At 35.3% G+C, this 16215-nt stretch overlaps 1 protein-coding gene across 6 annotated transcripts in view; it reads left to right on the top strand.

Moving 5' to 3' along the window:
- The window catches only part of RPS6KB1 (ribosomal protein S6 kinase B1), a 120700-nt gene that overhangs the window by 18201 nt on the left and 86284 nt on the right, over nucleotides 1–16215 (top strand). For 3 of the 6 annotated variants that reach the window (XM_081028988.1, XM_081028990.1, XM_081028986.1), the window contains exons 6-14: nucleotides 838–895; nucleotides 2338–2438; nucleotides 4240–4330; nucleotides 4515–4605; nucleotides 5112–5219; nucleotides 5506–5568; nucleotides 5748–5825; nucleotides 8577–8684; nucleotides 11125–11237. In XM_081028988.1, coding sequence (XP_080885114.1) covers nucleotides 838–895; nucleotides 2338–2438; nucleotides 4240–4330; nucleotides 4515–4605; nucleotides 5112–5219; nucleotides 5506–5568; nucleotides 5748–5825; nucleotides 8577–8684; nucleotides 11125–11237 — 811 coding nt within the window. Of the gene's footprint in view, nucleotides 1–837; nucleotides 896–1522; nucleotides 1776–2337; nucleotides 2439–4239; nucleotides 4331–4514; nucleotides 4606–5111; nucleotides 5220–5505; nucleotides 5569–5747; nucleotides 5826–8576; nucleotides 8685–11124; nucleotides 11238–12229; nucleotides 13159–16215 lie in introns of those variants that run through there. The other 3 variants (XM_081028987.1, XM_081028989.1, XR_013991977.1) reach the window with 2 other exon arrangements.

Genomic DNA, 16215 nt, shown 5'->3' with positions numbered 1-16215 from the left:
ATCTTTGTCTCATTACTGTTGATATTAACTTTGATCACATGTATAAGGTGGTGTCTTTTTACCTGGTGAGGTTTTTCCCATTATAATTAAGTCTTTTGAGATATTTTGAGATTATTTAAATATCTCATCTCTCATTAAGCTTTCACATACGGTTTTAGCATCCATTGATTCTTGCCTGAAACAATTTATTGTGGTGGTCGCCAAGTGATTTTTCTTATTCCATCATGCCTTCTTCATTTATTATTTGGCATTCAGCTATAATGAAGAGCTTTCCCTTCTCCATTTTAAAAAATTAATTTATCTATTCATTGATTTATATCACTATGGATTCATGGATTCTAAGATTATTCAGTGGGATATAACCCTTTATTATCATTTATTTTGATACTCAGATCATGTCATGCTTTTTACAAGGCTGCTGCTGGGTTCATCCAAGTTTAAGAATTATGAGAATATGGACATTCACTAATTTCCAAGGGTGGTTTTAATTAAATATATAATTATATACTAACATTTTTCTACTTACAGGTAAAATGTTAGAGAAGGTTTAATCATGATTTCTTTTTTAACTCAGTTCTGGAATCTATAAATGTTTTGAGGTTTATAGATGTAAAACCCAGAGTTCCAAAACTTTTATATTTCACATAAGAATAAGAACACTATTAAAAATAGAATCCTGAGGATTTGGTTTGAAACCTATGGTTTTTAAGATCTGTTTTTCTATTGTTAAATGGGCTGATGTCTTTCGATTATGGTTAAAAGGAAAGCACAAACCCTCTCATTAGAAATGGGTTGGAAATAAACATTTTTTCATTTCTAATGTCTTTTTCTTTACAGGAGGAGAATTATTTATGCAGTTAGAAAGAGAGGGAATATTTATGGAAGATACAGCCTGGTAAGTGAAATTTTTGTGGTTGCATGGATTCAGGTAATGATTCATATAATTAAAGCAAAGTCCTAGTCCCACTGTGAGCAGTCAGATGATTCAGTAAATTGCCATGGAGCCAATTAGTCACTTAGGATTTAAAGGGGGAGAAGCAGCTTTGGGACTGGGCAGCTATCGGAGGTCATATCATTCCTTTGTCCCCAGGCCGTGGGTAGACCGCTCTTCATTCACGCAAGTTTCTAACAGAACCATTTTCACTGGGGTTTTCTTTCCTTGAATTGGTAAACTGCCCGCCTTGGCTGTGGGTGAGTGTGATATTCCAGTGAAACTTTATGTGGGAACAATGGAAAGTATCAGCAATCATCTCTTTTTTGACTTTCCAGTTCCAAGGTACAGTCTTAGGGAGGTGATCAGCCTGTGCACATCATCTATGGATTGGGTCTATGACCAGGATGGGATCTACCCTTTTATTTCTTCAGGTGGCATCTGCTTCAGATTAAAAATATACGCATCCTTTTGTGAGATAACAGTATTGGGTAACAATAAATCAGTTTATCCTACACATTAATTGAATAGAAAACACTAAATGTTTTTTCTACCTTAATTACCAAACTGCATTCCATTGTTTAATTTCAGGCCTTTTCTAACACAGAAGCTGCATTTAAGAGCCTTAGGGATGAAGTGCCCTTTTTTGGAGGAGGCTCTCTGAGCCCTGTTGGAGGCTGTGTTTGTGGTCGTGCTGGCTGTGAAACTGCCTCAGCCCTCTAGGACACACCCTCTCCATTCTGGAGTAATCTGCAGGATTGCAACCTTGTTATGCAGCCAGTATTGCAGTGCCTTGTGCTTTTCGAATCCAGACAGGGTTGACTCAGCCCTTTATTCTTTTGAGGTAGATAAATTTGAGTGTCACACAGTTTATAGTTGTGGGCTGGCTGGCAGAGGGAGGGCAGATGTGGGCATGAGCTGTATATGATATGCAGCTGTGTTAAGTAAGGGATGAGTGGGCTTCAAAGGGTCAGGTTATAAGGTATCTTTTGAAACTAAGATTTGCTCTGAGAATAGCAAAATTCTTATTCTATGGGATTTTAAAATTGTGGGTGGGTGGGAGAAATTTGCTTTGATCTGAATGACTATTGGCCCAATTCCTACACTGACAGAACAAAACATGACCAGTAACAGTTTGGCATATTCTGGACTTCCTTGCAATTTTAGGAATATGTTCTAATGATGAAACAAAACATATAGTTTCACTAAATGAGTGAAACATAAATGTCTCCATGCCTTTTGGCAGCATCCTATGCTATCTTCCCCACATATCGACCCTCACCCTGCCCCCGCCACTAATTTGGTCTTTGGTGCATGTTTATTTCTTCCAGGGTATTTTGCTCCATACATAAACTGCTTTGACTAGATTACTCTTTTTAATTTTATTAAATCACTTTTGTTTCCAGCTTTTACTTGGCAGAAATCTCCATGGCTTTGGGGCATTTACATCAAAAGGGGATCATCTACAGAGACCTGAAGCCGGAGAATATCATGCTTAATCACCAAGGTGGAGATATACTGTAAACAATTCTATAGTAAATAATCATCTTAAAATCCTCCCACGCAGGTCATGGTCATTTTTAAAGCCCCATGTTCATGTGTCTATTATTATAAATTCCTCCCTCAGAATTTATGGCACCATGATACTTAGTGAGATTTAAGTATTTAGGTATTTATGGTTGATGAGATTAAAGGGATTTGAGAATAACTGGCCACTCGACTACCTTTTTTGATTTAATTCTTTTTATAGCTTGTCACTCTAGAAATCCTTACATAAAGCCAGTACAAACACAAATTTTGGGTTATTCCTTAAGTTGGAAAGTGAATCTTTACAGGTTGAGTTGTCTTTAATGATGAAAATACATAAATATTAGAAGCAATACTTTTATGATAATTTTTATTGATGCTATAAAAAAAGGACAGGATTAGAATTGAACCAAAATATTTGATGTAGCCTTGGAAATAAATGTTTAGTAGGCATCAGTTTATTCTTGCTGTTTATTTGTGACAACAGACATGAAAATCGGACAGACTAATATTCTATACAGCTGTAGGTACAGCGAAGTGGGCCTTGATTTTAATTGCATGCTGCTACACACAGTTCAGTTTATGGGAGAGTAATCTAGGCTGGGCAGACTTGGCAGTTCACTCACACCCCAAAGGAGCAACCAGCCAACCTGGGTACCTGGGGGGCTGGAGGCAGCTGCTGATCCTTAGATGTCTACATAATAGTACACGAGGTAGTTAACAGTTTTAAATTCTTGGGCAGAAAATGGTGTATGGACAACAGATGCTTTTATAATTATTTCAAATTGTGCTTTCCCCCCAGCCCCCTCCCTTGCTTTTAAGGAGAAATGCTATACTTACCCAAGTACTTAAAGGGAATATATGAATTTACCTCCCTCCTAATTCTGCATCCATTCCCCCAAACATGGATTCTGATTCTGAATTACAAGGCAAAGGATAGAATAGAGAAGTGACTAGTTAACTTCTTTGATTCATAAACTTGAGTGTGTCAGGTGGTTCTGTGAAAATAAACTCTTTTCTTCGTGTCAGTAAAGTGCTCATTTACATTTGAATCAACATGTCAGTAAAGCACTCATTTACATTTGAATCAACAGATCAAATAGCCTTTTTTTTTTCTGAGATAAACCTGCAATACGTAGTTGGATCCCTGGCGTTGTTGAACCACTGGATAGCTAATGACAGTTCAGGACAGCTTAACCTGAACTGAATGTACTTTGTATAAGGTGGTGAGTTTTTCACTTTTCTGGATCAGAGATGATGGTCTCATGCCATGTAGTAATTTCATTTCTTTTTCTGAACTAGTAGCATTGGCACAATAAGCTAACTTATCATAGTGACTTTCTGAGACCATTTTAAAAAGAACTGTTAAGTCACAGTTCACTGTGGTAAAAGCTATATATTTGAAGTAGTGTCACACCTTTGTTTAAAAGGTGCAGAATATCTTTATTAGGGTCTGTGTACTTAAACCAAACGTCATCAAGTTTTCCCAGGATTTACTTTCTCAGGAAAGCTAGAGATTTAGATGCGCTGTTTCACTCTTTTCTCTATTTTTCCTTTACGAGATAGATAATATCAGCGGCAAAAGATGACTCTGCCCTAACAATAGAAATTTAACATCCTATTTTTATGGATGGCACCTCACTAGTTCTTGATATCTTCACACAAAAAAAGAAAAAGACAAGAACAGTTAAATGGAAGGATGGATTGTCTCATATGATATGTTCAAACAGTGCACATACCTAGAATTCTCAGAATAACCATGCTGTAATCTTTCATTGTAGGTCATGTGAAACTAACAGACTTTGGACTCTGCAAAGAATCTATTCATGACGGAACAGTCACACACACATTTTGTGGAACAATAGAATACATGTGAGCTGCATGTTGAAAGAAATCTAATTGGTGTGGGGGTAATAGCTAACTTTTACCTGGTTTAAGTAATAGTATGCTGCAGTTTCTGTGGTATCATTTGGCTTCGTATTTTGTTTCTAAAGTTCTAATTCAGATGATATGCAAATGGATGAATTTTTTAGGCATATTATTTTTATTATTGTAGGGCCCCTGAAATCTTGATGAGAAGTGGCCACAATCGTGCTGTGGATTGGTGGAGTTTGGGAGCATTAATGTATGACATGCTGACTGGAGCAGTAGGTGCACAGTTAAAAGCTGCATGTATTATGTGCTGAGTAGTTGCCAAATCACAATATAGCAAGAGACCTTTCCTGTGCTTCCTGATAGTTTTACCCATGGAGTTATTTTTTAAAATTAAGCACTAAAAATGCTTTATTAGTAGTAATACGGGGCCCTGAACTTTTTAAAAAAACATTTCTATTTAAATGATCTACATCATGGCAGTCCTGTGAAATAAATGTAAAATAGCTACTGCCTTAATTTATAAATGGAGAAAATATGCATTTTGGTATGCATAAAATCAACATGGCTCGCCCATTATCTCAAAATTTAATGGTAGAAACCGAGTTCTTTCCAGGATTGCTATATCCTCTTTCCTGTTGTTTAAAAGCTATAGGTCTTTTAGCAGCCCCCATTTCACAACATACATGTCTGATCTCTATGCGTACGTAACTGACTAATTCAGGAAATGGATAATTCTGTTATTTATATGCTAATTTTTCTCACTCTCTTCTACTCTTAGCCCCCATTCACTGGGGAGAATAGAAAGAAAACAATTGACAAAATCCTCAAATGTAAACTCAATTTGCCTCCCTACCTCACACAAGAAGCCAGAGATCTGCTTAAAAAGGTAGGGTTCTTAAATAGGTACTCAACTACTAGGATTTACATAGAATTGAACATAACATTTTGAATAAAGACTCCTACACAGATCTTGAACAAAAGCGCCTGCGGTTTTTGTAGGGAAAGTACAAATTTGTTTGTTTAAAGATTTTATTTTCTTATTCCCAAACAATATTTAGTAGTTATTAATAAATCATATTTTCCCAATGCAAAATAAACAAGCAAATGCTATAAAGAAAAACTAATAAACTTGACTAAGTAAAATTCATTAGTGTTTTTTTCACCCCCTAAAGCTGCTGAAAAGAAATGCTGCTTCTCGTCTTGGAGCTGGTCCTGGGGATGCTGGAGAAGTTCAAGTAGGGATTGGCATGTTTGGTGATTTGAGGGGAAGATGATGCTAATTTTATGTATTTGTGACGGTTGTACATAGTTACTTATTATAGCTTATTTTATGATTGGTGACTTCAGACAGGCAGTTGTCTCAATCCAGTGAAGTCTGTTCCCCTTGACTTTTCTTCCTGCTCTTTTTTTCTAGGCTCATCCATTCTTCAGACATATTAATTGGGAAGAACTGCTGGCTCGGAAGGTGGAGCCCCCTTTTAAACCTCTGTTGGTATGTATATGTGAAAGTGTATAATTTGAGGGACCTGGTACTTTTTTAGAGTAGGGTAATCTAAGAGAAGTTAGAAATACTATGTTTAGTAAACTTTGATCTATCCTCTCTTCTTTTCAGAATCTTTATTCTGTAGTCTTTTCTTTTTTTTTCTTTTTTTCCCCTTAATTTATTTATTGGGGTGACAATAGTTAATGAAATTACATAATTTCAGGTGTACAATTCTGTATTACATCATCTATAAATCCCGTTGTGTGTTCACCACCCAGAGTCAGTTCTCCTTCCATCACCATATATTTGTCTGTAGTCTTTTCAAGAACTACTGACAGTAGCAATTGATGACCATATTAATTATTTTTAGGTTGGTTGCCTAAGACAAATATTTCAAGTACTTAGGACTTTTTTTTTTTGCTTTCTTTTGCTTAATTTAACCCTATTTTATATTTGATTTTCATGGATTTTTCTTTTCTTCAAACTACAGAATACATGTTTGCTAGGGTTGCAGCCACAAAGTACCACAAACTAGGTGGCTAAACCACAGAAATTTATTGTGTCACTGTTGTGGAGGATAGCGGTCCAAGATCAAGGTATTGGCAGAGTTGGTTCCTTCAACAGCAGGAGACTGTTCCACACCGCTCCACTAGCTTCTAGTGGTTTGCTGGCAGTCCTTAGTGTTCCTTGGCTTATAGGTTCATCACCCCGATTCTGCCTTCATTTCACTTGGCATTCTCTCTGTGTGCTGGTCTGTGTCCAAATCTGCCCTTTTCATAAGGACACCAGTCACCATGAATTAGGATCCTCCCTACTCCACTATGACCTCTTAACTAATTACATCTGCAATGACCCTCATTCCAAATAAGTTCGCATTCTGAGTTACTGGGGGTTAGAACCACAGCATATGAAGGGACACAATACTGGGGGGACACATTTCAGACTGTAACAGTATGTTTATGATTGAGTTATTTGTTAGTTCTTGTCTCTCTCCTACCTCGGAATTTGAGAAAATATAGTTTCTTTTTCTGTTTCTTGGGATGAAAGTAGAGGGAAAGAAGATAACGATGATGATTTGGTCCTTGAAGCACAAGGTGACTTGCTTTAAAATTTCAACATATATAATTGTTAAGGAGGATAGTTAACCCAACTGCCCAGCTTCAAAAATTACCAGGTCATCTTGTTTACATATGAACATAACCACCATGCTATCATCACAATTAAAAAGCTGACGATTTTCTTAGTTGTTTCTTTTTTTTTTTCTTTTGGTTAGTTTCAATATGGATTCAATCAAGGCCTATACAGTTTTTGTTACAATGTCTCGTGGGTCTCTTTTCCATCTATAGCTATCTCTTCTCAGTTCCTCCCCTGAGGACTTACTGAAAAAACTTAACCATTTATCCTGCAGGGTTTCTCACATTTTGATTTTGCTCATTTTAACCCTGTGGTGTTATTGACCATGTGCTTCTGCTCCCTGTATTTCAAAAAACTGGTGGTTAGACTTCGATGCTTGATCTGATTCAACTTTCGGTGTCGTATGTTTTGATCAAGAGACATAATGTGTATTTGTATTTCTTTTAGTGATGTTAGTGGTCACTGGTCATTGCCTATACCAGTGGTTCTCAGCCAGGGTCAATGTGGCAATGTCTGGAGACAAGCTGTCACAACTTGGAAAGATGGTGCTACTGGTACCTAGGAGTAGAGGCCTTTAGAGTACCTGCTAAATATCCTATAATGCACAAGACAGTCCCCTACAAGAATTATCAGACCCAAAATGTCAGTAGTGCTGAATTTGAGAAACTGGCATAGTTCTAGGATTTCATTAGGGGTTTATAAAATTATCTTATTCTAATACTGTTGTTCATTATTTATTAGCTGGAATTCTTCCATAAAGAGAAACTTTACATCAGTTGTTTGGTTATCTGAGGTACAGTTCATACAGGAAAGGCAGAATATGTTTGTTTCTTTCCTGAGTTTCAAAATAATGAATTAGTTTTCTAATAACTTCTAAAATTGATTGATGAATTACGTGATTTTTTTTTCTTTTTTTAGTATAATTGTGAACTCATGCCTTTAAATACATTTGTGTTTCAGTCCACTGTAGTTTCTTTTAATTGGTGTTCAGCATTTCCCATTTTTGGACACTTTGTGCTTAATTATGTTGGTTCCTGAATTCTTTTAACACAACCACTTAGTGTGATGCACCAGCGAGAAGGAATTGAACAGATCTGGTGGTTCAATTTAGGCAAAAATATTCTTTCATAAGATAATATACTCTTGCAAAGTAAAATATTATTTTTGCTCCTTGAGAATTCTAAAGGAATGAAGTAAGTTATGGGAAGAAACTTTAATTGGAGCATCTTACAAAAATGTGTTCTGTGTTTAAACTCTGCTTCAGTAGTTTTTCAGGTTTACTACAAACCTTCAGTGGCCAACTGATCAAATTATCTCTAAAAAGGGATTTAGCCAGTGGACTGGGCACAATGAGTCTTTGTGAGAGGAGAAGATTAATACTCAGATTTTTAATAGGAATGATAACTGTGTACTAAAATCTATTTTGATACATGTTTAAAATTTGAGATTAAATTTCATACTTTCCATGTGTATTTATTCTTCAGTCTGTGCCCGCTAAGACTATTCTGACACTACAGTCAAACCCTGTGAAAGAGCTGTGTCCTAGAGTCTTGTCTGATGCATGTAATGCATTTGATATGTATAATATAAACTACTCATCGTTTTGTAATCATTTTTTTTATAAAGCAATCTGAAGAGGATGTGAGTCAGTTTGATTCAAAGTTTACACGTCAGACACCTGTTGACAGCCCAGATGACTCAACTCTCAGTGAAAGTGCCAACCAGGTCTTTCTGGTAAGTGAACGAATTTCTATGTAGCCATGGGAAATTGAAGTATGAAGATGGGTCCTTTTCAATAAGAAAAGCCATTTTGAATAAGAAAATTCAATTTGCTTGCTTTGCAGTTTCATGTAGATAACCTGAAGTGCTTCTTTTGTTCCTAAGATATTCTCTTGTAACTGACTGATGTTAAAAAATTCTCATAATTCAACATTCTATTTTAGCAATTACAATAGGAGTGTATGATTCTTCAGAGTGAATGATTCCTTTTTTTGGATGGACCACTGACTTAAGATGATGTTTGGCTCAGCATCTCAATTGAAAGCCACATAGCAGTAGGAAAAGAACTCACTGTAACTATTTTAGTCTGGAAAGAGCTATAGATTTTGGTACTATTAACATAAGTCTGTAGGGGATTTTTAGCCTGTTAATTATGAATATTTGACATCAAATTATTCACATATGATGATTAATAAATTAATCCTCAATGTAGAAGTGTCTGTATTTATTTATACCTTGTTTCCTCAGAGAAGCAAAACTTAGATTTTGATCAACAGAAATGATAGATTTATATCTGATGACCATTATTGCATATTATTTTGCACAAGTATTCTTGTTTATTTTATTACTATACTTATGTGTCACATGAACATCTACCTCATTTTGTAACTTTTGTTTCCTTTGTCATCTGTTTTTGGACTACCTCTAGAGAGAATGGAATATGGGGAAAGTAATCATTTGGAAGTTGTTTCTTTTTTTTCTCTATTTCTGAGTTCACTAGATTTGTCACTAACTTAATTCTCAAACTTTTTTTTATACTGCTCACGGTATAACAGAAAACAATGTTGTACATTTTGGGGTGGAGGGTAAGTTCTCAAGTTAGCATGGAATGCAAAAATGATGTAGGGTCAAAATTACTCCTAAATCACCGTAGTACAGTATGGTTTTGAATTAACATTGACTAGAAAAAAACTATAAATGTATGATTATATGGTGATATAAGAATAGAGCATATATGCAAAATAAAACTTTACAATGTTTTTAATGACATGAGATGAAAGAGGAATGCATGTTGTAAAGCTTATAACTACATGATACCAAGTCCTGTATTTCTCCTTAGTAAAATCTCTCATGTTCAGTTAGGGAAATAGGCATTATTCATTTTAATTCTGGCATCGCTTTGTTTTTTTTCTCTTATTGATGTGGAATTTTGTTTTCTACTGATCTAAAATTTAGACCTTTAATTTAACATATAGACCTTGTCCTCCTCATTTGGGCATTGCAGAATTTCAACTAGTTTAACAATTTTTTTCTGCCATAGAAAACAGTCTAGAAACATCTTAGCTAAAAAGAAATCCAAAATTGTGGTGGCAAAAGTTATGTAGCTAAACTTTCATTGTCAAATTACTGTTGAGCTATTCATAATTAATTCAGTTGGCTACATTAAGAACAATTCATTTGTTAGGTTGTAGCCAGAATTCTATACATAAAGTGGATGTTTTTAAAAATTAATAAAAAATAGTTACATCCACTTACCCGGAGTTTGGGGTCGTAGCAACTTTAGCTCAGTAAATATTTAACTTCTTCTCACAGAATTAAAAGAAATTCAAAGATGATTAAGGCCCAGTCTGGTCTTCCTGGTAGTTACAGCTTTAGCCCACAAGAACATGTGGGGAAATGGCTTCTGAAAGTCTACGTGTAGCTGTCATAAAGCATATGCTGTACAGAATTGCACCTCACTCTTTAGGACTTTACCCAGAGCCTTATTGAGTCTCTTTATTGTAACTCATAATGCCTACTCATAGGCTAAAATAATAAATAGAAAGGGAGATAGGTGGAGGACTGATTGTTAAAGAAATGAACATTGACTGCAAGAGATGACAGCTGGTAGCCTAATAGCTATATCCAAGAAAGAACTAAAGCTAACAAAACTGCATATTGCCTATTGCAATTGAGGGTTTTCACAGTGCTGACACTTCTTCATCAAGAAAATACTAAATCTATCCAATCATTGGTATAAACCAGAAAAATCACATGTGCTAAGTTAAAGAATTCTATTTTACTTTGCCCTAATAATAAGAAACGGCAAGTCATAATCTTAGTTGCTTATCTGCATATGGCTAGAAACATTAGAATTTTCTTTGCATTTATCTTGGTATTTAACTTTTTAATATGGAGCCTACAAATGTTTTTTCCTACTCCTTTTAATAGAGTGAAATTTTATTTGTGGTCTGAGCTCAATAGAATTCTTTCTTGAGGTCTGTGCCTCAAGAAATAGTTGGAAAGAAGTTAACAGGTGTGAAATGAGCTCGCATTGATGCATTGATGGGAGAGCATATAGATTAGTGATTTTAGGCTTGCATGATTGTGCTGGTGCGTCAGAGACCGAACAACCACATTTTCTTGGTGTATATGACACACTGCCCTTCTATAGTCCACTGTTACTATCTTTCAGGGTTTTACATATGTGGCTCCATCTGTACTTGAAAGTGTGAAAGAAAAGTTTTCCTTTGAACCAAAAATCCGATCACCTCGAAGATTTATTGGCAGCCCACGAACACCTGTCAGGTATTTAGACTTCATTATTTATTTATTTATTTTAAACCAGAAGAGCCTGCTTAAGAAATTTATGCCAAGTTACATAAATGAAAGATCTGTCATCATATTCTCTTTGATTGACATAAGCACAGCATCTATACCTTCTTAATACTGCAAGTGACTAGTCTGTGACTAATCTATGATACTATGCTATCAAGTTTACCTTCCCTCCTAAAAGTAAGCTTCTACGTTGGTAAATGTCTTCTTCACCCAGTGACTCAACATTTATTGTGTACCAGGGGCTGTGCTGTGTGCTGGGGACACATGATTCGCATAGGAATTGTCCTTGTCCTGATGATGCTTACAACTGAGTGAGAGGGAGTCACAATAAACAAAGAAATGCAAAAAAGATGTAATTGCAAGTAGTGCCAACTGCTATATGGAAAAAACAGTGTGGTGGTGGAGAGCAAAGAGTAACAAGGGGGTTGCTATTCATGGTGGTTAGACAGGCCTTCCTGGTGATGTGATATTTAAGAGTGAAGAGAAAGAGTGAGCCATACAAAAAAACGAAAGTATAGGGGTGTTACAGGTATAAGAATAGCTCGTGCAAATGCCTTAAGGGAGGAAAAAACTTGGCCTTTTCTTGGAAATGAAAGGGAGCTCAATGTTCCTAAAGTGTGGTGAATAAGGACTAGAACGGCAAAGGTTTGGAGAAATATTTTAAATATAATCGGAAGCTGTTTTAAGTGGGGGAAGAGTAAAATGATTTTTTTTAAAAATTAAGTATCATTGAGGATTTTATGCGTGCAAGAATAGAGGTAGAGAAAGAGATCAGTTAGGAAACTAGCAATTACGCTAGAGGAGAGACATGGCTCAACTTTTGCCTATGTGCTAATCCACACAAAATAAACAGAAATGAAAATAAATAGCATGTTACCTCATTCCCTTTAAATGTAAGGGAAATATATCTTGTTGAAATAATCTTAGAGACAAATGAATGATAGATTTTCCTTGTCTTAAAGCCCAGTCAAATTTTCTCCTGGGGATTTCTGGGGAAGAGGTGCTTCAGCCAGCACAGCAAATCCTCAGACACCTGTGGAATACCCAATGGAAACAAGTGGAATAGAGCAGATGGATGTGACAATGAGTGGGGAAGCTTCAGCCCCACTTCCAATACGACAGCCGAACTCCGGGCCATACAAAAAACAAGCTTTTCCCATGATATCCAAACGACCAGAGCACCTGCGTATGAATCTATGACGGAGCAATGCTTTTAATTAATTTAAGGCAAAAAAAGGTGGGGAGAGGATTTGTGAGCATCCTGCAGCGTGAAACAAGAGGACTCAAAATGACATTCTCGAAGAGTCAGTGTCATTACACAGAACACTTTGGACGGAGGAAAAATAAAGATGGATTTTTAAAAATCAATCAATGGTGCAAAAAAAAAAAAAAGAAAAACTTACACAAAATAGTATTGCAGAACTCTTAGGCACATCAATTAATTGATTCCTAGCGACATCTTCTCAACCTTATCAAGGATTTTCATGTCGATGGCTCAAAACTGACAGTATTAGGGTAGGATGTTGCTTTTGAATCACTGTTGATCTCTGATTGTGTCGAAGAAGGGTTATCCTTTCATTAGGCAAAGTATGAAATTGCCTGTAAAACTTGCAACTAAGGACAAATTAGCATGCAAGCTTGGTCAAACTTTTTCCAGCAACATGGAATCAAAGACAAAAGAAACTTACCAATTGATGTTTTACTTGCAAACAACCTGAATCTTTTTTTTATATAAATATATATTTTTCAAATAGATTTTTGATTCAGCTCATTATGGAAAACATCCCAAACTTTAAAATGCGAAATTATTGGTTGGTATGAAGAAGGTCAGACAACTTCTGTTTCTTCTCTTGGTGAAATAATAAAAATGCAAATGAATCATTGTTAACCACAGCTGTGGCTCGTTTGAGGGATTGGGGTGGACCTGGGGTTTATTTTCAGTAACCCAGTTGCAATACCTGTCTGTAATACCTGTCTGGAAAAAAAAATCTATTTAATCATTTCTATTTGCAGTACTGCTATGTGCTAAGCTTAACTGGAAGCCTTGGAATGGGCATAAGTTGTATGTCCTACATTTCATCCTTGTACTGGGCCTGCATTGCACTGGAAAAATATCACTACCTGTTCTTATACCAGTATTTGGTTCAAGACGCCAAATGTGTTCAGCCTGTGGCTGAAGAAGGACTGAAGAGAGTCAGGATAAAATGCATACTGAGGGCGGCAAATTGAGGGAGTCAGGGAGCTCCAGGGAAGGAGGGTGTTGCCATGGCCCACTCTCTATCTAATCTCTTTACAGCAAATTGCTAAGGTTTTAGGTTTTACTTTTTACTGTTTTTGCTACCTACCTTCCTTACATTTTCTTCAAGTTTTAAAAGGAAAAAGGTTTTTTTCTCCTATACTGGGGCTACATTTTTTGATTGTAACAATATTTGATGGCCTTTTGATGAATGTCTTCCACAGTGAATAAGAAAACTTAGTGGCTTAATTTAGGAAACATGTTAACAAGACACTATGTTTTTGAAATTGTAACAAAAATCTACATAAGTGATTTACAGGTACAAAGAATAAAAATAAAGGTAACTTTACCTTTCCTAAATACTTCCTGCCTTAAAGAGAGCATTTCCATGACTTTAGCTGGTGAAAAGGTTTAATATCTGCAGAGCTTTATACAAATGTATTTCAGTGCATACTGGTATAATAGATGATCATGCAGCTGCAGTTGAGTCTTATCAGCTCTGTCTTTTCTAGTGTCTTCAGTCTGAGTGTGCAGTCAGTTTGTAGTATTTGGCAACCCTATGATTTTTTTAAATAGATGCTGCTTGCTGTGTTCTCCAAACCTTTCTGAGCCATAGGATCCAAGCCATAAAATTCTTTATGCATGTTGAAGTCAGTGAGAAAAGAGCAAAGCTTTGCTTATTTAAATGGCAATTCAAGTAAGATGAGATGAAATCCTATGACACTAAGCAAAAACAGAATCCTGAAAAATGATTGGAAATATACCATTTCAATTGTGGCAATAATGAAAGAATTGATAACAGTTAATTTTTGGATAGAAAACTTTTTTTTTAATCATTCCTTCTCACCCCCATCCCATTATTGCAGCAGCCTACTGAGAGCTTTGTAAATGAGAAGCTAAAATAACTGCAAAAATTGTATTTAAAGTATAGATCTTTGTTCTCTGACAGTTTATGGTGTCTGAAAAAAACAGACCCCGAAAAGCTATGGTGATATATATAGGCTTTATTTCAGACTGTAAATGGCTTGTGCTATTCTAATACTTGTTTTCAAATGTGTTTACTAACTGTAGTGTTGACTGCCTGACCAAATTCTAGCAAAATTTTTACACCAAAATATTCCTCCTCAGTCCTATTTGCTAACATTTGCACTGTAATTGGCTGGCTATAACCACCCCAGTTAAACCATTTTCATAATTAGCACTGCCAGCAATAGTGGCAAACACTGCAACTTTTCTGCATAAAAAACATTAATTGCACATCTACCATCCAGGCAAATACAGGTTTTCAAACTTAACATTAAGTGAAATTAATTTCCTATGCTGTGGCAAGTTTATTGAGAAATTGTTTCATAAATGGATATTCCTAATATGACTGTGAAAACATGTCAAGTGCCACTGTAGTGTCACAGACAGAAAGCACACACCTATGCAATATGGCTTACCCTATATTTATTTGTAAAAATCCAAGCATAGTTTAAAATATATGATGTCAATATTACTAGTCTTGAGTTCCTAAGAGGGTTCTTTATGCTTCTTCCAGGTAAGTGTATAAAAGAGATTAAGTGCTTTTCTTTCATCACTTGATTATTTTCTTTAAAATCAGCTATTACAGGATATTTTTTTATTTTATATACATGCTGTTTTTTTAATTAAAATATAATCACTGAGAACTGAAGTTTTACTAATTTTGATTTTATAAGGTTTGTAGCATTACAGAATAAACTGGGATTTATAAACCAGCTGTGATTAACAATGTAAAGTATTAATTATTGAACTTGAACCAGATTTTTAGGAAAATTGTTATTTCTTTTTCCCCTTTATGGTGTTAACTAGTTTGAATCCTTCAAGGATTTTTCCATACTATTTTTTGAGATAGAAGATAATGGGGGTGGGGAGAAAAATGCATGTATTATGCTCCATAAATTCAACATTCATTAAGTAATAAATGATTATAAACAAGATGTATCTTCAATAGTATTGATGTACTGAGCCTTGGATTTTATATTTAATATAGAACTTAACTATTTTGGTTACTAGTCATATGGTTCCTAGCTTACAAGGGCTAGATCTAAGATTATTCCCATGAGAAATGTTGAATTTATGAAGAATGGATTTTGAGGCTTTGAAAATGGTTAACTTCTCAAAATAAAAACATCAGTGTCCAAACATTTACCTTCTTTCATAGGAGTAGACACTAGTAAGCTAGACAAAGCAATCATAAAAGAATTTGTCGCACCATGACCTATGATCTATTGCTGATTGATATAAAACTTTTCTTGTGTGATTCTTAATTTACCAATGCAACACAAGTATTATCTCAGTGGATTATCTGAAGTACATCTGAAAGATGGGTTCATTGTGTTTGTTTGCTCTTTATTATTTTTTTCCTATCCCAAGTTGGCTTTGCATCTATCAGACTAAATAAATTCTTCAGCTGCCTTATTAGGAGTGCTATGAGGGTAACACCTTTTCTGCTTTTCATCTTGTATTTAGTTTATTGTATTAAGTATTTGGTTTCGGATTGAATGACTGTACATAGAAATTAAATGCAAATTTGAATGAACATAGAAGTGATTTTTTTATTATTATTAGATAGGAAGAAATAACTATCAGATGCACAAATGGTTTCAATAATTTTTTTCATTAACATGCCAGTTGCGTTCAGGTTCTCGTATTTAATAAACTATGGTTGATCCTTGAAGAAAATAGGTT

Source organism: Rhinolophus hipposideros (assembly GCF_964194185.1).
Source record: "Rhinolophus hipposideros genome assembly, chromosome: 20".
Lineage (NCBI taxonomy): Eukaryota > Metazoa > Chordata > Mammalia > Chiroptera > Rhinolophidae > Rhinolophus > Rhinolophus hipposideros.
The sequence above is the reverse complement of the archived record's forward strand: the minus strand, read 5'-3'. Positions and strand labels throughout refer to the sequence as shown.